This window comes from Gobius niger, assembly GCF_951799975.1.
Source record: "Gobius niger genome assembly, chromosome: 11".
In the NCBI taxonomy this organism is placed as follows: domain Eukaryota; kingdom Metazoa; phylum Chordata; class Actinopteri; order Gobiiformes; family Gobiidae; genus Gobius; species Gobius niger.
In genome coordinates, this window is record NC_136862.1 from 22045435 (window position 1) to 22067114 (window position 21680).

General features: G+C 42.3%; 1 protein-coding gene across 2 annotated transcripts; it reads right to left on the reverse strand.

Annotated features, from left to right (window-relative positions):
* Nucleotides 1-4463: 4463 nt before the first annotated feature.
* Nucleotides 4464-21581, reverse strand: pafah1b1b (platelet-activating factor acetylhydrolase 1b, regulatory subunit 1b). Of its 2 annotated transcripts, XM_079565543.1 has the most exons (11): nt 21418-21581; nt 14892-15130; nt 11160-11244; nt 11011-11085; nt 9834-10040; nt 8859-9027; nt 8593-8695; nt 8111-8339; nt 6960-7061; nt 6729-6885; nt 4464-5605 (listed from the first exon to the last, which is right to left on the reverse strand). In XM_079565543.1, the coding sequence occupies exons 2-11, from the start codon at nt 14921-14923 to the stop codon at nt 5532-5534; spliced, it is 1233 nt and encodes a 410-aa protein (XP_079421669.1). In that variant the 5' UTR covers nt 14924-15130; nt 21418-21581; the 3' UTR covers nt 4464-5531. The 2 variants fall into 2 exon arrangements, with proteins under 2 accessions (XP_079421669.1, XP_079421670.1); XM_079565544.1 differs by lacking the exons at nt 11160-11244; nt 14892-15130; nt 21418-21581 and having other exon boundaries at nt 9834-10042; nt 11012-11085.
* Between the last annotated feature and the right edge of the window lie 99 nt (nt 21582-21680).

Here is a 21680-nt window from a genome sequence, read left to right on the forward strand (position 1 = left end):
AAATGCTTATATGCGTATATATATATATATATATATAGACAATGGGGAACAGAAGATGAGGTGCTGGAGGTCCCGTCATGGGAGGACAAGCCCCTACACCACATGTACCACCGAAACATAACTGAAGTGGCTGATATACAGAAATCCTACCAATGGCTAGACAGAGCCGGACTAAAGGACAGCACAGAGGCACTCATCATGGCTGAGCACCAGAGCAATAGAGGCCCAGATCTATCACACCAGACAAGACCCCAGGTGTAGACTGTGCAAAGAGGCCAATGAGACAATCCAGCACTGCAGGGTGTAAGATGCTGGCAGGGAAAGCCTACATGGAGCGCCATAACCAAGTGGCTGGTATAGTGTACAGGAACATCTGTTTGTTTGTTTTTGTTTGTTTGTATACTTTATTGTCCCCGTAGGGAAATTCGTCCTCTGCATTTAACCCATCCTTCGATGCCGCTGGGGCAACCCGTAAGGAGCTGTGGTCGACGGCAGTGCCGCGCCCGGGGACCCATCTCCATGATGTAGAGCCAGGCTGATGGTCAGAATCACCTGGCTGGAGGATTCACCTATTGCACATGTTTTTAGTGGTAGGGGAAACCGGAGTACCCGGAGGAAATCTACGCAGACACGGGGAGAACATGCAAACTCCACACTGAAAGGCCCCGTCCTGGTGGGAATCGAACCCGGGACCTTCTAGCTGTGAAGTGGAGGCGCTAACCGCTGCGCTACCGTGCAGCCTCACGGATGTGCAGAGTATGGGCTGGAAACCCCAAGGTCAAAGTGGGAAACACCTCCAATGGTGGTCGAGAATGACCGAGCCAAGATCCTGTGGGACTTCCAGATACAGACGGACAGAGTGGTAATGGCGAACCAACCGGACATTGTGGTGGTGAACAAAGAGCAGAGGAAAGCCATTGTGGTCGACATAGCAATACCAAGCGACTTCAACATCAGGAAAAAGGAACACGAGAAACTAGAGAAATACCAGGGGCTCAGAGAAGAGCTGGAGAAAACCTGGAGGGTGAAGGCATCAGTGGTGCCCGTGGTCGTTGGGGCACTCGGGGCAGTGACCCCCCAAACTGGCTCCAGCAGATCCCAGGAAATACATCAGACATCTCGGTCCAGAAAAGTGCAGTTCTAGGAACAGCAAAGATACTGCGCAGAACCCTCAAGCTCCCAGGCCTCTGGTAGAGGACCCGAGCAGGAGGAGAATATATATATATTTTTTTATATATATATATTGGGGAAATTGCATCCTACCTTTCCTTGTTCAAGGAACTCCCTTGGCAAGGACTTGGCAATGGCAAATGAACTTTATTTATAATGCACTTTAAAACAACTAAGTAGTGAGATAAAAACAATACAACACAAAAAGCGCATGAAATACAAATGAATAAAATCTGATAAAATATCATAATCTCAGGCTGTGTCAAAGGCCAAAGTGAACAGATGCGGTTTCAAAAGAGATTTAAAAACAGGCACAGAAGAAGCCTGTCTCATGTGTAAAGGCAGGTCATTCCATAATTTTCTAATTTCGGTATAACTTTTGGTTGGTCTTTGGGACGCTGAGGAGGAGCTCAGAGACCGAGATGGAGTGTAAGGATGTAAGAGCTCAGAAAGGTACACCATTTAGACATTTAAAAACAAATAGAAGCAGTTTAAAATGGATCCTAAAGACACAGGCAGCCAGTGAAGTGAAGATAAAATGGGGGGTGATATGCTCAAATTTTCGTGTGTAAGTTAAAAGACGAACTGCTGCATTTTGTACTAGCTGCGGTCAGGAGACACAGGACTGACTTACCCCAAAATAAAGAGAATTGCAGTAATCCAGCCAAGCAGTCACAGAGGCGTGGATTACTGTGTGAAGTCCTGCCATGCCAAAAGGTGCTTAACTTTAGCGAGCTACCTCAAATGAAAGAAACTGGACCTCACAACTGATTTAAAACATGGATCCATTTTAAAATCCAGGTTGACCATTTCCTTTTGACAATAGACATACACGTTTTCAAACTCAACGGGATTGAAACTGGAAAGTCAACACAATGACTTCCGTTTTTGAGTCATTAAAATACAAAAAGTTTAGGGCCATGTAGGCTTTGACATTATTTAGACACATTTGCAGAAGACTTCTTTTTTCTGAAGCCGTACATACCTTTGGCAGTCATCTGCGCAGCAGTGAAAGGACATACCATGTTTCTAAGGATTGAGCCCAGGGGCAGCTGGTACAAGGAAAAAAAGAATAGGGCCTAAGACGGACACTGAAAGTTCTGACTTCTCAATAGGACTTTCTTAGTTTAAAAAAAAGGGAGATACACGGACCCTCCTCTAAATACCACAGTGCTGTTATTTATTGCATAAGGGACAGTAATAAAATACTCTAGTTATGTAAAGTGCATTGGCCTAAAGAGCCTAGATGCTCTTTTGCTTTATGTCTTGCATATATTCAACAATGATGCATTTGAAAAAAATCATATCACCAAAAATATGGATTAGAAACTTCTAATTGTCTTTCCTTTCTTGTCCTATAGAGCAGTGACTCTCAGCATATTTAATGTGAAATACTGTATTTTCTTCACAAATGTGTTGAAGAAGCATTAAATAACAAAACAAGAACAAAACTGTAGCCCTATATTATCAGGAAATGGGGTCAGGATGTTGTAATAATATGTAAACAGGAAAGCAAAATGCCTCACCCCTCATTACCCCTTTATAGTTCCACACTAGCCGAATATTGTACAATCAGCCTAATTAAATCGCAACCTTTTTATTTACTTTTTTTGTCCATTCATGTTTCTTGTCGCATGCTGCTTCCTTTTTTCACCCGCTCTCGTCATCACCACTAGAGGTCGCCACTGCACCCCTCCGCGCCTTTATTAAATCCTCTCACAACCTCCTGACAACCTCCAGCGGCTTTGAGTGGATTAAAACGCTGCTCACGTAAACCATCGCGCGGCGCCTATAGCAGGATGACACAGAAACCTATATATGACGAGCCACGGATCCTCAGTACAGTCTCAGACACCACTCAACCTCCCCAAACGTGTGCTCACAATTCCCAGAGCGAGGACAACTCTTGGTATAAAGGGTTTATCAATGGGACAATAATAATAATGTGGCATTAGATAGTCGCATAGGTGATGGTGACCTTGAAAGCGTTCCCACACTGCTCCTTTCACTTTGCGGGGACCCAAAAGAACTGTCCCAAACAAAGTTGTGTTTTTTCACTTTTCATTGTCTTTTGTTCGTGCATACAGCACACATGGGTCCGTAGGTTGTATATAGGCCTACAATGCAAATAGAGCTTAAATAGGCTACAGTAATATTTTATCATGAGTCGTGAGATCAAAAAGTAGGCCAATTTTTCCCCTCCATTGCCCCAGCAAAGAAACAGGTCTGGAGTCTGCGGCAGGTCATTATCCTTTCATTAAGCCACAAAGTCTAGTCTTTGCAGCACTGCAGTGTGTCTCCCTAGTGAATTCTTTTGAGTTTTCTTCTGGCGCTAGTAGTAATACAGACAGGGGCCTGCAGCATCCCATACAGACACTTCAGTCTTTTTTTTTTTACACATGGACTGGAAGCTTCCCATTTGGTGAACACGTCTAATACAGCTCATGTTCGCTTTCCTGGCATCTCCTCTTTGGTCTTCTTCAAGGCCTTCTGTCTATATAACCTCAGCACCCTTATCCGCCCCCTCTCAGTCTGGACTCTCCTCCCAAGCATGACAATCACAATGATTCTCATTCCTCACCCTATACATCCTCATCAGTTTGAATTCAAGATCTTAATAATGAGGTGGAGGTGGAATTGAGCTCAATCACATTATGACAATCTTAAGTTCTCATCCATTTAGACCCATGGATAAGATCTGCAGGCCAACGCTTTTTTGTGCTCTATAGGCATTCTTGTGGGGGGAGTATTAATGAACAAGTAAAATAGGCTCAAAATCAATACCCACTGTAGTATTAGATTCCCCACTCCCTCTCTCATGATGTTGGAGGGTGTGGTGCTGATGTCTCGCTACTGTGGAAACTGTTGCCAGGAGACTGCGGTGGAGGCTCCAGGAAGTGATGCCAGTGTGTGGGCAAGTGCGGGCAGCTGTGAAAGACGAGAGAGAGGCAGGGGTACTGTACATAATTGATAAGGGGCTTGAACTGTCCTCCTGCCCCGTGGATGTCAAATCACTCCACTCGGCTTAAGTAATTGGTCTTCAGGAAGTTACCAACTGCACTGCTCATGTACCTGCTGCCGCTATCACAAAAGGCACCACCGATTAATAAAACCTTAGTTTGAGAAGCGTGCCAGTTCTGAGGTCAGTGTCTTGCTGTCTTTTTAGTGGGACGCTCCGCAATGTGGCTTTAAAAATAAGTTCATCCTCAACTTTCTATGAACAAATTGAGTCTCCGCTTCCTGGAGACTCGAGTATTGGCGCAGTTAAAACCACGAACAGACCACAAATTAAGTTATATTTACAGAATTTTATTTATTATGTTGCAAACAATGACATCCAGATATATTGATACACAACTTGTATTGTGCGTGTGTGCGTTTGGTTGCGTGTGTGTGAGAGAAGTGTTTTGTGTAATAGTAGTAGAGAAAGCGGTGAGACCACAGAAGCAGGATGACCGTCCCGAGTGCGGAGGCCCTCGATGGGGGGTTTTTGAACAAGGCAGAGACCGCGAGCACTGGGCGATAAATCATTCGGGGGACGACGTACACACACACACACACACGCGCACGCACACAAAAATCTCTTCAAAATGTGAGCCTTTATCTTTTCCTCTGTCTTCTTCACACTCGTTACTTCGCTTTGGGCCAGTGCTCTCCAGCAGCTTGGGGCAACTTTTAAGGTCCTGTGAGTCTTTACTACAGTATAAAGCGTTAAAGAGAGATGAGTTGATGGACAAAGTGGACGAGAAGCTTCAATAGTTTCTCCTGTCGTATCAAACACTCCGGCGAACACACACACCTTTTTGCTCTCTCACCACCGAATCAAGATCCCGCTTAAAAGTTTCCTAACAATTAAAAAAAAAGAAAACTCCTTGTACTCTTAACCATTTTACCCTTGTTAGTACTTTCTCTCTCATCCACGCAGCACAATGAAAACATGACAAAATAAAAACTACCTCCACAACGAGAGGCTATACACATTGGGTTCCTTGTTAAAACCGAAAATTTTACACCCTTTGACCAGATGGGAACAGTATGCAAATTTGTCAAATCCAACAGTATACAATTCTTAAAGTTTGATTCACCATGCAAAGGAATACTTCTCATCTTTTTGAGTGTGTTCATGTGTCAGAGACTGCGTGACATTTATTAAGCGTACCCTACATCCAGAATAATTTACAGAAAAGGACAATAGTCATCGTAGTAAGGGCTGGACTGATGTTAAGAGAGGGGCAGAGGGCGGAGGGGGGGGGAAGCGCCATGGTTTGGAGTGCCACAGGTCGGGACAGGAGCGGGTGTAGAAGGCGGGGGGGGGGGCAGAGGGTACGGGGTAGGGCTGCTTTTGGATTTAGGAGGAGACCTCAGCGGCACTCCCAAACTTTGACTGTCTGATCGACGCTGCCTGTCACCACGTAGGGAGCAGTCTTGTGGAAATCTGCACAGAAAAAAGAAAAACGGGCCGTGAGCATTTTCACTAGCAAGAGTTAAATCACATAAAATAAAATAAAAAGAGGGTTCCATATTGTTCAGGCTACTTTTGGTTGCTTAAGCATTGGCATTTCTTCAAGTAAACTGACGTGCCTGGTATTGACAGCTTATTATGTACACAGATGATTCAAAAAGATACTCTTTACAAAGCGAAGCAGGACTTAACATTTAAACACGCTTAAAAGCTCAAAGAAGTTTAAAATGCATCACATAAGAGTCTATGGCTGGGCGATTTGGGCCAAAAAAAGATTATTATTTTTTTTATTTTTTTTTTACACATTGATGTTTATTGGAAATAAATTTAAAAGAGTTCACTGATCTTTCATAAGAAAACTGCTCAGCCAAGCCCATTTATTAGAGGTCGACCGATATGGGTTTTTCTAAGGCCGATTTTTCCAAACGTCTTGTCTATAATCTTGTGTATGATGCTTCAAAACTGTAAAATGTGTCAGTGTTGCAACGTAAAATGCGATCCAAGGTGTACAAACTTATGACCGATTTTCATCGCAATGTTTCTCTGCTCCCCTGAGGTCTAGTTGTGGGAGGCTCATTTTAAAGCTCTGACTGAGCTCTTTCCAGCCCTTTCAGTTCAAGAAATATTGGCCTTTAAACGGCATAAACTCGGCAGATAGACGATATTTTAAAATACCCAAATATCGACCCCTACCAAGTTGACAGCCGTCTCCATGGAGACACTCACAAAGAGGAAAGGGGGCGGAGCTAAGCGTGGTGCTGTGTCGGACACACAGGGACCGAGGATCAGACCGGGGAAATCCAAGGTGTTTTAGTGGAAGAAAACTCCATCACGCACTCTTTAAACACAACACGCGGCCTTTGTGAAGCAGCAGAGATTGTCAGAAAGTCGCTGGGTTCTCCACTGGTGTTGTTTCCGAAAACAGACACAACGGAGTGGTCTAAAAAGCTGGGAAATTGGCTACACGGCGCACGTGAGGTGGACATGGAGTGACAGACCCGATTTTACGATTAAGCAATGTTTTATCTAATTAATGACATTTTTGCCCAGCCCTACATAGGACCATCAGCAACACTTGTGCAAGGGAATGTCTTACCCAGGGAGGTAACAAAGTGTTCGTGAGCATACAGCGTCTTCATGCAGCGTTTGTTCTTGTAGTCCCAGATCCGCAGGGTTTTATCGTCAGCACAGCTCACTATGAATCTGCCTCCTGGATGCACCATTACGCCACGCACCCAGTTGTCATGGCCCACCTGCAGATGGACCAAGCATGAGGAAAAAACAGATCCTGGGCAGATCAATGCAATAAACAAGCCTGCTCACTCACCAGAGTCATGAGGCAGATGCCAATGCTCACGTCCCACATTTTAATGGTTTTGTCTCTGGACCCGGAGAGCAGGAATGGGCCAGGCTTTCCACTCTTTTTGTTCTGGAAATTACAAAGACAAAATGTTGATATATCCAAAATAGCATTTGGTTCAGTATAAACGTTCAAGAAGTAAAACAAGTATCAAGGTAGCACACCCTCAACAAAAGTGCTTTGCCACTTAACAAGTCATGGGTCATTTTAGTTTGCCTTGGTTTATGGTCTTGTAAATTATCCATAATAATCAGCCCCGAGGTGCAGAATCACCTTGACAACATTGAGCAAGTGCCTGTCCCTCCCCAACTCTCACTGCGCTGCGAGCACTTTCACAAAGTGCACAATTGTTAAAGGTGCACTGAAGCATGTTAATGCACCGGGGTCCACCGCTTTTAAAAACAATTGGGACAGTCCCATTCACGCCCCGTTTCCAAAACTTAAGGTCACAACAAACGCAAAAAGAAATGACACAAAGTCAACAGTGAGATTGGTGTGTTCAGAAAGCTTTCGGACCACTTAATTGTTTCCATTCACAAATATAGCAGCTTGATACTAAAATCAGAAATATATTTTCTAAATTTTCTAAATCCACTACTCCACAAGTATGAATATACTTTTGATAGACGGCAACCTGCACCTACAGCAGTGCGGTAGGAGCACTACTCCTACAGGTCGCCAAGCGACATTGAGGATGGGTCAAATGCAGAGAACTAATTTCTCTACAGAGATTAATAAAGTATAACTTAACAAAACAAGAAGAAGCTCCTCTAAGAGAAGATGAAGCAACAACATCTACGCAGGTACATTCTTGTTAAGTACATTTAAGAAAATATTTTGGTGGTTAATTTGTTCTTCCTCTAGTGACAATGTGGTCTGATTTGATCGATATAAAACTTTGAGATTTCATTGGCTGTAATCAAAATTCCAGATACAAAAGGCATGAAACTTGTAAACTTGATATCGTAATAGATTAAATATTCCCATAATACAAAGCTTATTATGTCACGTGCAGATTGTAGTTGCTGACTGACCCAGACTCAGAGAAATAAATGAAAGGTTGGTGCTTACATGATTATTCTTGTTATTATACAAGCTTTCTTGGCAGTCAGACACACCTCTGATCCAGTGGCCTCCAGTATAGTGGGATGGGCGGTGTCTGGGGCCCAGGCAATGCACTCCACCACATGCTCGTGCTCCCGCAGCTCAGCTTTACACTCCTTCGATGCCACCACCCAAACGCGCACCGTCTGGTCGTTAGAGCAACTGGCGATCAGAGAACCGTCCTGGTTCGGACGTACCATCCGCACCCACTCCCTGTGGCCCGTGAACGTCTTCACACAGTAACTGCGACACAAGTGGAGAGTCAGTGGTTTATTCTCAAATTGACAAGTAACACAATGTAGGGCTGCAAATGCAAGAAATACTGGATGTAAAATTAATCTGAAAATGTAACAACGCTCTTCCAGAGTTTAATTATGAACGAAGCACCACTGAGTATAAAGTGTAAAATAGAGTATGTATATCACAGATCAAATATCATATGAAGTTTCACGTTCTTAATATGAAGCAGCCCTGGTACACGCCGTGGCTGACTCACCCAGTGGCCACCTCCCACATCTTGATGGTCTTGTCTCTGGAGGCAGACACTATGTGGTCCCCATTTGGCATGATGGCTACAGATGACACATTGTGATCATGCCCTGAAACAGAAAAAAAAATACACAAAATACCCTTTAGTAAGTTGTTTTTACAAATGACCAGTTTACAATGCATGAGTACAAAGAAGTGACGCAGGGAAGCATTAAAACAGGTATGGTCTGGACGTAGCATTCACTCCGATGGACAAAGTCACCCCACACTCACCGTGCATCGTCCGAATGCACTCAAAGCCCTGGAAGTCCCAGAGTTTGATGCTCATGTCGGCTGAACACGAGGCCAGGATCTTCCCCGTCTGATCGAAGGAGATGTCCTGCACCGAGTCTGTGTGGCCTTTCAAAGTGCGCTCAAAATCCCCTGCCTCATAGTCCCAAACCTGTGAAGACAAAAAACAAGCTTCTATGATTTTGTGAAAAATAGATATGCGACTTTGTCCAGTTACTGAAGAAAAGCTAAACTTTATCTAAAATGCAGTAACAAGTCCTTAATGAATAAGAGTAAACAAATGATTATCACAATAACTACATCAAGTTGGCTCTACTAAAAAGGGCAAGCGGGACATGGTCATGCAGCTGTTACAATGCAGTTTAGTCACACGAGCTGACTGAGACACCATGATCTTGCAAATATTGTAGCATCTCTAGCTAAAATACGATAGAAGGCAAGGCATCTACAATTACAAAGGAATCCGTCACTGCCAGGGCTCCAATCAGTGGGCAGTAAGTCTCTCTAAGTGCACGTCTAAACCTCCAGTACACAAACGTGGCCATTTAATTCAGTGTAAACCCACTTCCTGCTGACACAGTTCACTCAGTTAATCAATAAAAGGCTCCAAAGGAAAAGAGAAAAGAAAAGAGAAAAGGCTCAAATTAAAACAGAGGGTTGCATATTTCCCAGGATGCCGTGAGCTTGGCTAAACCCACAGCATGGGTTTAGCCAAGCTCACGGCTAAACCTAAGCTTGGGTTTAGCGTTTGAGTGAACTGAGATGGAGGATAAAGGAGCCACAGATCAGCAGAGGCTTTGAAGGGAAGGCCAGGGTTGCACCAACACCAGAGCAGTGAGGGACGTGAAGATCATAGTGACTCATTTTTACACATATTTTCAAAATATAATTCTTTATGAAGACTGCATAGACCTAGCCACAGTGAACAGCAGTATTTCTATGAAACCATGGCCAAACCTTGATGGTGGCGTCCTCGGAGGCTGTGACCATGACGGAAAAGACGGGGTGGAATATGACTCGTGTGACGGGCGCGCGGTGTCCGCTGAGGGAGTACCTCTCCGGGGGCCGAGGGATCCACTCTTTTGGGTCCCTCTTCTGCCCCACCGGCCCCCCATGGGTCATCTCCTCCTTGGCCTCGTTCAGCTTCGACTCGAGCTCCATGACCTGCACAGGAGGAGGGATTTGTCAGACAAAGTTCACCAAACACAAATAAATCAGGCCCCTTTCACGTTGAAATCAATATCTGCACAAATAGCAGCACAGCACTGACAGATCATAATGAATCACTTCAGTTTGTAATTGCATTAGTGCTGCTAAAAGCCTACATTTTCAAAGATCTCTTAAGTGTAGTGCTTCTAAAACTTTAAATACCTAGTGCCAACTCAAACATGTTTCGACCCATAACCAAATCCGGACAATAACAACTGCACAGAAAAATCTACTTAAAGCATCACTTAAGCTGGGCTCACAATGAGATTTTTGGGACTCATTTTGATCACGTGACACTTGAAGACAATCTTTCGGTCTCTCTGTCTCCAAATGTATGACTGAAAAACCTAGTGTCGCAGAGTTTTATGACATGTTTGATGTTTGTTGTGCGTCATGGCGCTGTGTTAGAGCGACTGAACTCAGCTAAAAGCAGTGTGGACACGGTAAAATGAGGCTGCAGGCACAGAGAGCAGCACACCGGATAACGTCTTCTGGAGTACATCACTGCCGATACAAAGTCAGCTAAGTTAGAGGCTCTTTAATTTAAGCAAGGCTACGTGTCACTGATGTTAGCGGTGCCAAAGTTACTCAATGGGTGTTTAGACGTGATGTTTGGGTGGTAGGACAGACCAAACTTGTATCCATAGTAACGCACGTGCCGCTCTGGTCATCTCTCTCGTACAGTGTGTGCAGGTCAGTCGTGTGTGTTATTCCTCTGTACACTGTGAGCAAGTCCTTATTTGTGGGTTCGGGCTCTCCTGCGTGTGATGGATTCATTTGGCATGTTCAAAACCGTCTCTAAAATCACAGTGTAAGCCCAGCTTCAAGCAGAAAAAATAATATAACTTGAAATGAATGGTCTAAAATTGCTGACGCCCCTGAGCACCTCCTGAAGCAGCTTGAGAAACGCTGAAAATCATCTTACCTTTTTTTGTAATCTGATTACTGAGGTCCATTTCTTTTCCAAAAGACCAGCATATTTTTTATCTACCTCTTCGTTCTGTGAGCAGAAAAAAGCATTAATGGAATACAAATGATATTACTTGTAAAATTACATTAATAATATTTATTTACCATATCTATTTCTGCCTCTTTCTTGAAGGTGGAATAGGCCTCTTCGTAGCCATTGGAACGGAGATAGTCTGCTATTGCCCGGTTTCTGAGAAAAGACAAACATACACATTTTTGTTCAAATATCTATTGAATTAGATTGTTTCGATTCACCCACTGAAATGCACTAGACACAACTGGCTCCACCTTAAGAACAAATCAACTCCTCCTTAAAAAGCAGCGCACGCCACACCCTGCCTGACATGGGACCTTTGGGACTGACGTTTTCTGGTTCTTCTGCAAATGTCAGAATGAAACTCCACCAGGAGAGGGAGAGGAAAGCTGTAGTGCGGTGGAGGGACTGGGCACAGGCAGCTGACAGGGCAACCACAGTCACTAAAACAACTCAAACGCCCACTAGCTACATGGTTATATAAATAAGTGGAATAGGGGGTTTTATGAGTCAGAAGTTGAATATTTCATAAGTGAAGTGGCTAATTTTAGACTTTTGCAGGGCTTTGAGCAGAGCTGATGTTTAACCCTCTAGTCCCGAGTTTGATAATTAACATTAAAGGCCACGATGGAAAAGAGTGCAGTGGTGTATCTACTGCAAAAAGGGCTATAATAGAACTTAAAAATGATAAATGTGATATTATAAATGTTCAATGCTTTGCATGCATGAGTGTTCAACTGCTAACAGCTGTTGATAAGCTAGCTTTGTTTTGCTAAACATTTTAGCTGAGCAGCAACTTAGTGGCTCACCTCATCAATGTTCTTTACAACTCCATTCTAGCACTGTGGTATTGAAATCTGTATCTGTATCTGGTTGTTCACCTCAACAATAAACTGGACTGGTCCCACAACACCAACTGGAACACCAACTTCCCTGTACAGGAAGGGCCAAAGTCGCCTCCACCTTCTGAGGAGACTGAGGTCGTTCGGAGTGAGCAGGCCTCTGCTCAGGACTTTTTATGACTCTGTGGTAGCCTCTGCTCTCCACTACGCTGCCGTGTGCTGGGCCCCGAGCAGCGTAGAGCGGGACAAGAACAGACTGAACAAGCTGGTCAGGAGGGCCAGCTCCGTCCTGGGCTGCCCCCTGGACTCTGTGGAGGAGGTGAGGGACAGGAGGGTGTTAGCCAAGCTCACCTCCATCATGGACAACACCTCCCACCCACTGCACGGGACTGTAGAAGAGCTGAGCAGCTCTCTCAGTGGCAGACTGAGACACCCTCAGTGCAGGACGGAGCGCTACTGCAAAGCCTTCATCCCCACTGCTGTCAGACTGTACAATAAGACTGTGAAGTAACGCCGACTGTAAGTGAATTTCTCCTTTGTGAGATCAATAAAGGTTTATCTTATCTTATCTTAAAATATTCTTAGTAATGAAATCAAGATAGAAATTTGAGCAATACTAATATTTATAACTGCATTGTATCACTGTACTGGGACAACAGTACTTCCAATCATTTTGCATCTCCATGGGGTCGTACGTCTAAAACCTGCTTTGCAACAGTTGTTTCAGTCTCCCCCTCAAATGTGCATGTGACTGAACGTGTTCAAAAGTTAACTCAATCTTTATTTTTTCTTTATTTAAAAACAATCCAACCTAAATTGTGCAGCCCCAGTAGCCACTAAAATATGACAAATTACTTTTAATGAACGCATTGTGGATACTTGTATGAATCAAATATTGTCAGTCCATTTGAGCTTGAAACCCTGGGAGCAGAAGTGTCAGACTGTGTTGAGAGCTAACAGTGCTAAACAAAACAAAAAGAGAAATCAATATGCATAGAATTTCATATTAACTGCAGCATTGCGAGAATCACCATTGTCCTGTAGGGGCTATAATTGCCTGCTCTGAGCCCAAAACAAACTTGGACGCTGCCAATGAAAAGTTTGGCACAGGTTTGTCCAATGGAAAGAAACCAGCCTCATCAATAAACTCAAAAGCGCAGACCGACAATGTATTGCAAAACGTTATCTTAATGTTGGAATCAAACTTAGAGGAAAACATATTTTAATAGTTGCTTTAGCACATGATTCTGACCACGTCCCATGTGCAGAATACACGAGTTGTGTTGAAGAGGCTCTTGAGTGTCAGGTGCTTCTGCAGAGCTGTTACATTTGCACATTGTGTTAATTAAATCAGCCTCTTTATCTACTGTAAAGTTAATTGCACACAGAGCAGATTCCTCTGCAGCGTCACATTAGACTGCCCCCTCCCCCTCACGCCTCGCTCCTGTCAGGAGGTTATGAAATATTCACGGGGTCGCTGTGAACTGAGGCACCCCCAGGCCACATCTGTTCAGTGGTCTCTTTACATGACCATATCCTCACAACATGTGTATCAGCCTCTTCAACATCAACACGGAGCCTGGCTCCAAACCCTGCGTTAGTGGTAAACTCAAGCATAGAGCAGGAAGAAGGGCTGTGCAGTCACTGCTCGCATGATACTGCATCAGAACATCTCCAGTGTTTGTTTGTTTGCTGTGTTGTTTTTACTATGTGAATGTTCTTTTTGTTTTTATCAGATTTTATTATTCTGTTGTAGCACTTTGAGGTTTCGCTGAAATGTAAAGTGCAATATAAATAAAATTTATTATTAAAATTTTATTATTATTAGTGTGGAAATAATGTTATGGTGCTTAATATGATAGATTGACAGTAACAATGAATTACCTCAGAAAGTCATAAGGAAAAGCTCTTGTGAATCTTGTGAATAGATAATATTATAAGAATTAGAATACTCGATTACAAGTTAAGGCAAAGAACAAGTCTCCATAACTGAATAAACAAGTGCATAAACTCAGAGGAAGCTTCTTACACAAGAGGTGAATGTAGATAATGATATATTAGCCGGCTGATGTAATGGGTCGATTTATGGGTGTATTATAATATTAGCCGATTAAAAGGCCATTTTCGCCGTAAAAGCAGTGATAGAGACTTCCCGTCTTCCTACAAACTACCTAGACTTCCGGGAAACTGAGAAACTTCACAATGAAAATCGTCAGGTTTGTAAACCTCAGGTGCATATTGGCATCAGCCAAAAAAATAGTAAAAAATTTCCATCCACCATAGAAAAAAAACCCTATCAGTCGACCTCTTGGCGAATCTTCAATTCTCAGCAACTCTGACCAGACGACTACCTTTTGAAAACTACTTTGGACGACAGAGTTTATACAACAATCTTAACTTTGTTAAAATGCCAATATTCCATACAAAGACTTACACTCTAGAACCATGCGTTAACCAATCGGAGAGGCACGTGTTCAGTCTGCAGTTTACCCAAGTACGAAGAATGAAAAGGGACTAATAAAAATCACACAATGCGAGATGGCACAATTCTCTGAAATCAAGAGGCGAAACACTAAGCTTGTGTTAATCAGGCGCGAGAGAAGTTATTGAGTACACTGTCAATGACAGTTTGCACAAATATGCAAATGCATATTTTTATGCATTTGACTAATGACTAATTTATAACCAAACTTGTCACAACAAATGACTTGCTGTGAACACAGTCCGAGACCTTAGCAGTAGTAGTGGCATAATGCTTTTGTTTTTACAACATTCACCAATGACATTGTGTTTTTAATGAGCTGCCCTCATCCTCAGCATTTTCAATAAAGCTTATAAACCTCCAGTTCTTGAGTAAACTCTAAATACATGTGGAGAGTCACGGTGTTGTTCACATGAAGACGGCCGCGTGTGCCGCTGACCCTCGGCCTGTTTACACTTTACACAGTGTGCAGCACTCACAGTTCGTCTCTCTGTCTCTGGGACAGCACCATGGCGCAGGCTGCTGTGGGCTCCCTCTGGGGGAGAAAGGTCGAAGGAGGAGCTGAAGCTGGGACTGGAACGAGCGCAGAGGTCCCTTCAGCGGCTTCAGGACGGAGCACACAGGCACAAGGGCTGATGGGACGTCCCACTGACAGTCAACTGGAGTTTATGGCTCGACCGGAATCAAAACAAGCTCACCAATCAGACGTAGCCATTACCTGGAAGAGAAAGGGGGAGGATATGAGTGACACAAACAGGCATTAAATTATTCATATTCTTACACTTACTTACACTTGTAGTGTCTAAAGGTCAGACTTAAACTTCCACAGTGCAACATTGAGTCACTGCTAGATAATCTAAGATCTCTGTTTGAAAACTGTTTAACATGCTGAGCTTTTCAAATATATTTGATGCAGAATAGTAGAAGTGAGCAGGGAAGAGTGTGGAACTGTGGGAAAGAGATGAAAATTGGATTTAATCATCACTATCACAGTGATCTGTTTTCATGGAGGATGTGAGATGAGGATTTATTGTTTCAGTTATGAGCATCAGTCACAGTGAAGCAGGAGTTTATGTTCACTACTTCAGTCTCCCACACTCACTGCCTCAGACACTCCGAGCAAGTTCAACACGTAATTATGAAACTTGGACATTTGACTATTAGAGTTCATTAGGAAGGATGAGACTGCATTTAGAAAAGTGTTGTTCTGATCTTTTTTTCTCAATCCGAAATATCGATGACACTGACCTCAGAGAAGTCAGTGACACCGAGTACCCGTCCCGTACCACAGGGTGTGAAAAAAAATAAACAATCGTTTCTCCATTCTGCCCATTGATTCAACTGTAAAGACTAAATGAAGGCAAAAAGGTAATACATGTATACTCAGTGATTAGAGTTTTTAGATCCTGCAGAGCCTCACAGGCAGAGTGTATGCGATAGCATTAGTAACAGTATACAGCTGCAGAACACATCTGTGCATCCTTTTTGAGGAACTACTCAGCAATATCGATACCTATGATACGAAACAGGGCTTAGTCTACCAGGCTGAACATGTCCTGATAAAACAACAGCTGCATAAGGCCAGATAACTCATGAAAACATAAATCTTCAGGATTCACATGGACAACCTTTACATTAGCTTAATTAAATCTATATCTGAAATCAATGAGAATTAAGTGATGAGCTTTAAATACAATCAGGGCCGAACTACAATCACTGCAGTGGTCACTGACCGAGCAAAACATCATTTGGAGCTTTACCATCCTTACAGCAAAAATCTGATTTAGTCATGATTTCCTGTAAATTAGTACTAATCTAGCCTTGTTTTGGCATTAGTTTAGACAAGCAAATCTCAACTGGTAGGCATTTGGACCCACCATCACCTCATAAGACTGAAACAAGGATTAAATCAATAAAACCTTATTGATAAGTGTTTTTCAAAACAAAAAATGTAACACAAAATGTTTTACAAACTTTTAACCACCCAACCGCTACAACAACACACAACAACAAATAAAAAATGATGTGCATCACGCCGAGTACAGAGGAACCAAGCAGGGAAACACCATCAGAGAAACCGTCTGCATCAGGAACAGAACATCGGACACAGCTGCCAGCTTTTATGGATTTAGACCAAAAAATTGAGCAAAAAAAATCACAATATACTATCGTCATCACGCATTTGTGCAACTGTACGTCCAACCAACAATAAAAACTCAACAAGTATGTTTTTGGGCACAAGCAAAAAATGGCAAGATGGACAGGGAAAATCTCCTTTAGTGATGCATCCTCAAAATAACATTAACAATGTACTCGTTTCTACCACTACAAAAAAGACTAAATGAAAACGTCAACTGCTTGTCATGATACTACATAATGAAAATGCTCCGAGCTGAACAGCAAAGGTCCCATCACTGTCCATTACCTTGTTCCTGCTGCATGGACGCCTCACAATAGGCTCATCCTATTTATAGTTGTTGTGGATTTGTGTGCCACTGACCGCTGCAGACCACACGCCACGGACAAGCAGTCAGTGATTGTAAACAGTCACTTCTTGAGCCGAGGGCGGCTGGCACCTGTGGCCACAATGGCACTAAGCTGCTTAAAGGCGAGACAAAGACGTCCCCAAGTCTCTGCTCCTCAGAGGCACACGGCACCGAGCGGCAGCACTGTAAAGACTGACGGGACGCTAACAGGATTAACTTCAGACACACCACAGCCATGTCTGCCTGGGTACAGTCCACTGCAACGCCAAGTACTTCCAATGAGGCACCGTCTCAAAAAATTCAACTGGAAATTTAAATTAATCACTTTCCTGATTAAAGTGTATCCATGGCGCAAGCGTGTTCAATAAATATATTTTAAGAAATTACGTTTTTTTTCCGACCCCACCTGCTGTCATAAGATGCATCTTTATGATTCAGTCCATTTCAATCATTTGGTGCTCAAATTGCCTCAAATACAATTACATATAGCATCCTTGGTCTGAATAATATTCAATACAGGAAAGCCAAATGAACCGTACAACTACAGTAGAATCAAGTATACATTTCTGTGGGATTACTTTGCGTTAATACTTACCTCGTGGCTACAGCCAGAGCCCTAAGGAAGATCAACGTCTTGTGGAATTTTGAGGTTATGTTATGAATCTCAATTAGCTCTGTGCTAAAAGGAAATTCAACCCACATTAGTTCTTTTACGTTGGTCCTTTTCTTCTTGAGAACCATTAGAGGGAAAATAGCTCAGTTCCTTTTCTTGTGTATGAAATGCAGGGAATGAAAGTTAAAGTTCGAAGGTGCATTATGGAACATTTAATGTGGGGAAAAAAGTTTTATAAATGCACATTTGACCTTATAGTGGCTGTATCAGTGGTTAGTATTGCGCCTTTACTTTCGATCACGAAGGCCTCTATGAAGCTCCGTATTGATTTCCAGTCCGGGAATTTAACCAGAGACCTTCTGGCTGTGAGGCCAACCGCTCAGCCACTGTGTCAAACTTGATACCTCTCAAACAGTTTGCAACAGCTTCTTTCAGGAACAAAAAACTAGAGGTCGAAATGTTTTTTTCCATTATATCATCATTCATTATAAAAACAGCATAATCAAGAAAAAACTATTATAATGATGGCCACTCGCTAGTCCATCCGAAGTGCAGAAAGTCCCCTGTTTGTAGGAGCACATCTAATCTAGTTAAATACCAGCGCTGCGTGATGCCCTGTTGTATTTGTCGAGATGAAAATGTTCAAAATATTTATAAGTAGCTCTCGTGAAAACACCACTGATCACCATATGCTGAAAGAAGAACAGAAGTTTAGAAGCCGCTCAGATCCTTTGCCCAGGCGCTGGTTCCGGCAGAAGAGTCAATAACTCTTCACTCTAGCAGATCTCACGAACGCAGCTCAAAGCAAACTCAAATCATTTCATGCCGCTTGATTATTTTTGTTACCCTTGCGTGCTAATAGCAAATACTTGTCTGAGAAACATCAGCAGTGTGTGATGACATCATCACAGATCTGTTTCTTTGGACAGGTGTGAGGGCTGGCCAGCAGGGGGCAGGTGAGGCATAAATCATTAGTTTAGAAACATGAGCATATTTAATGTAATTTGTACTTTATTTGTCCAAAGAAAATATTTAGCTTTTTTTTTTCATCACTAAACAAATCAATAAAATAAAGATTATTTTATCGTTTGAATAATCGTGATTTCAATTATGACTCAAATAATGACGATTATTATTTTTTATATAATCGAGCAGCCCTAGGTTTTTTTCTTGGTGATTTTTATTGGCCGATGCCGATGTCTCTGATCAATATATTTTTCCAAATGTCTTCCAAAAAATACTAATTATCTAATGGGGCAGGGTCTTAAACCAACAGAGAAGTCAAAAGTTAGGTCAAGTGAAGGGAAACTTTGTCAAATGTTTTTGATTTTTATAGCAGTTTCAAAACAAATTGTATGATTAATAAAAGTGTAAAAAGCATGATACCCATGCTATAAAGCTAGTGATGTCTTGCTGTTTTCACCCTGACATTTGCCTTTGTGATGAGGGGAAATACGAGGATTGCTTTTCAGTGAAAGCGGCGAGGCCGCCGCAGCACAAGACAAAACATGGGCCTCAAGTGTCCCAGAAAGCACTCCTGCTGCAAACTTAATGAGAGCCACAAGCACCAGGGAGAAGACAGTGTTTTTGACTAAGACCACTCTTCTCTACAATAAAAACAAAACAAAACCTTTTGACCAAACACAACTGCATCAAACTATTACATAAGCCTCACAATCTCTTACACCTGCTATAGAGTCAGAGTGGAGATAAACAGAGTCGTCTATGCAAATAAGACACACAAGAGAAGCCAGTATTCAGACTAAGCTTATCGAAATGTGCACTTATCAACAGTTCACCTAATGCTTGTAATACAGGCATAAATCCAAAAGGAACTGACCAAAGTCCTATCTCTGAAGCACACTTATCTAATACACAGGTTGTCGTGACAAGTCTTCACTTTCAACTGAGTCAACAATCATTGAAGAGACCAAACAGTGGTCTGGCCCATGGCCTTCCAAACTTTTCTTGTTTAATAAAACAGAAAACAGCTAATCACAAACAGGTAAAAAAAAAAAACATGTCACATGTTTAGCCTGTTGACAAATGTTGACATGCACTGAATATCTCATGTTTTCACAAAGGAGAAAAGGCCTGCTGTCAGTTTAATAATGTTTTGAGAACCCTTACTCTTAAATTGTGTGAACAATGTTTCCATGTCTCCTCCATAACGATATGAGTTAGTAAATTTTACTGTCATGGGAAACAAATGCCTTCTGAGCTCCTAACATTCAGCCCAATGTTTTAAGTATGCTTTATCTAAACTAGGGCCTCTACTGTACACACTTGCACTGGATTTTACATAAGCCTATGAATACTTTAAGACTGTAGTGCCACATTTCTTTTAGCGAAAGAAGCACACCTTCTAAATCAACATCAGACAACATCAACAGGTCGCATGGGCTATAAAAGGGACAGGGAAACTACTATTAACTTTAGCCAAAGGAGTCAACTAAACAAGAGAACAAGCACATTTAGAGCAAGAACTAAGGAAAAACACTCAGTTATTTTCAGCTAGGATTTCTAGGCATGTCATTCATTCAACAATAACAACCATCTACAATTTGTCTCATTTTGGCCTTCAGCACAACAGGACAGAGCTCAGTACAAAAAAATATATATAATAATTTTGCTGCTGTATATAGTAAACATCTCTGCATAAACAACAAATGCTTCTCGAAGTACTTAATGTGCAGTCACATGTGGTTAAATAGTAGCCAGACTAGGTTTCTTATAAGCAATGAATGAAACAGCTTTAAGGGGCAAATAGTGCAAACAATAAATATATATTTTTTTTAGACCAGACTACAAAATGTCAGCATTGGCAGTGCAAAGTTTACAGTCACTCACCATTATAATCATCTGAACCAAGACAAATATTGACCTTAAATGTAACACATGGTTGTATCTTGTGTCGTTTCTAATCAAAGTGACATCATTGTGGTCATGGATTTTGCGTATCAAAAGCCTGGGCTGTTATCATGACCATCACATCAGAGATTCATGTAGTCTCCACCCTGATCGCGATTTCTCACACAAACCTTTGTTGAGTCAACCCTCGTAAGGCAAATCAGAACAAAAACAGTAAATATTATAATAAAACGACAACTGTGGTTAAAATAATTGGAGCATAATATGAAATCTTGGAGAAGTAGCGTCTTTCGTGATTCGATGGCACAAGGGCAAAGTTGCAGCAATGGCTCAGCAACGCCCTTTTGTAGCTAACATTAGCTTTAGCTAAATGACGTAAAGGATGAAGTTGTCATCTCACTGTTCTGGATTTTCAACTTAATATGGCCACTCACACACATTTATAATAGCATGTTGGTCAAACAACCGAAAACGTCCAAATGCCTTACTTAAACAAATCTGACATTGTAATGGAAATTGTTTCGAGAAACAAACGCGGTGAGACAGAAGCAAACCCTGGAGCACCCAGAAGACACACACGGACGGCGTAACGTCAAGACTTGCACCATACCATTCACTGTTGTGCTCTACAATTACAATTCAATATTGTAAAAGGCCGCGGAGATAAGGCTTTGGAATGACAGCATTAGCATAGCCGGGTAGCTAACCACGTTAGCTCACACTAATCAATGTTCATAAATAAGCTAACGTTAGCTGCGTTTTACAATGACCTCTCTAAACCACAATTCTTTTTCTTTTATTGTTTTACATACTTAACGAAAACAATATGATACAACTTAAAGATAGTTTTATATTGCTTTAGGCTGGACCCACAGGATTGATGGAGCTGCCAATGCCAACTATGCCCATTTAGCTTAGCTTGTCCGCCATTTTGAGATCGGGACGGGAGACACTGCAGCCACATCGTCGTCAACACGGCAAGTCTTTTAAGTGCTAAATCACATACACTGGTAGATCTAAGCACAACCAACTCACCATTAGACATATAGATGTATTCATAGTTTAGTTCCTGGCCCAAACATGTAGTAGATGCTCTGGTATGGCCTTGGTGTTGTGGTTTTGTCAGCCGGCTTGGTGGGTCAGATCTACAGGAGCCGCAGCATTCTCCGGCCACAGCTAACGGTCGCGAGTAGACACGGGAGCGCGCACGCTCAGATGACGGTGACGTACAAAAGACGTCTGTTGATTTCCAATAAATATGAAGACTTTATTAAATGATAATGCTGTTTATACCACTT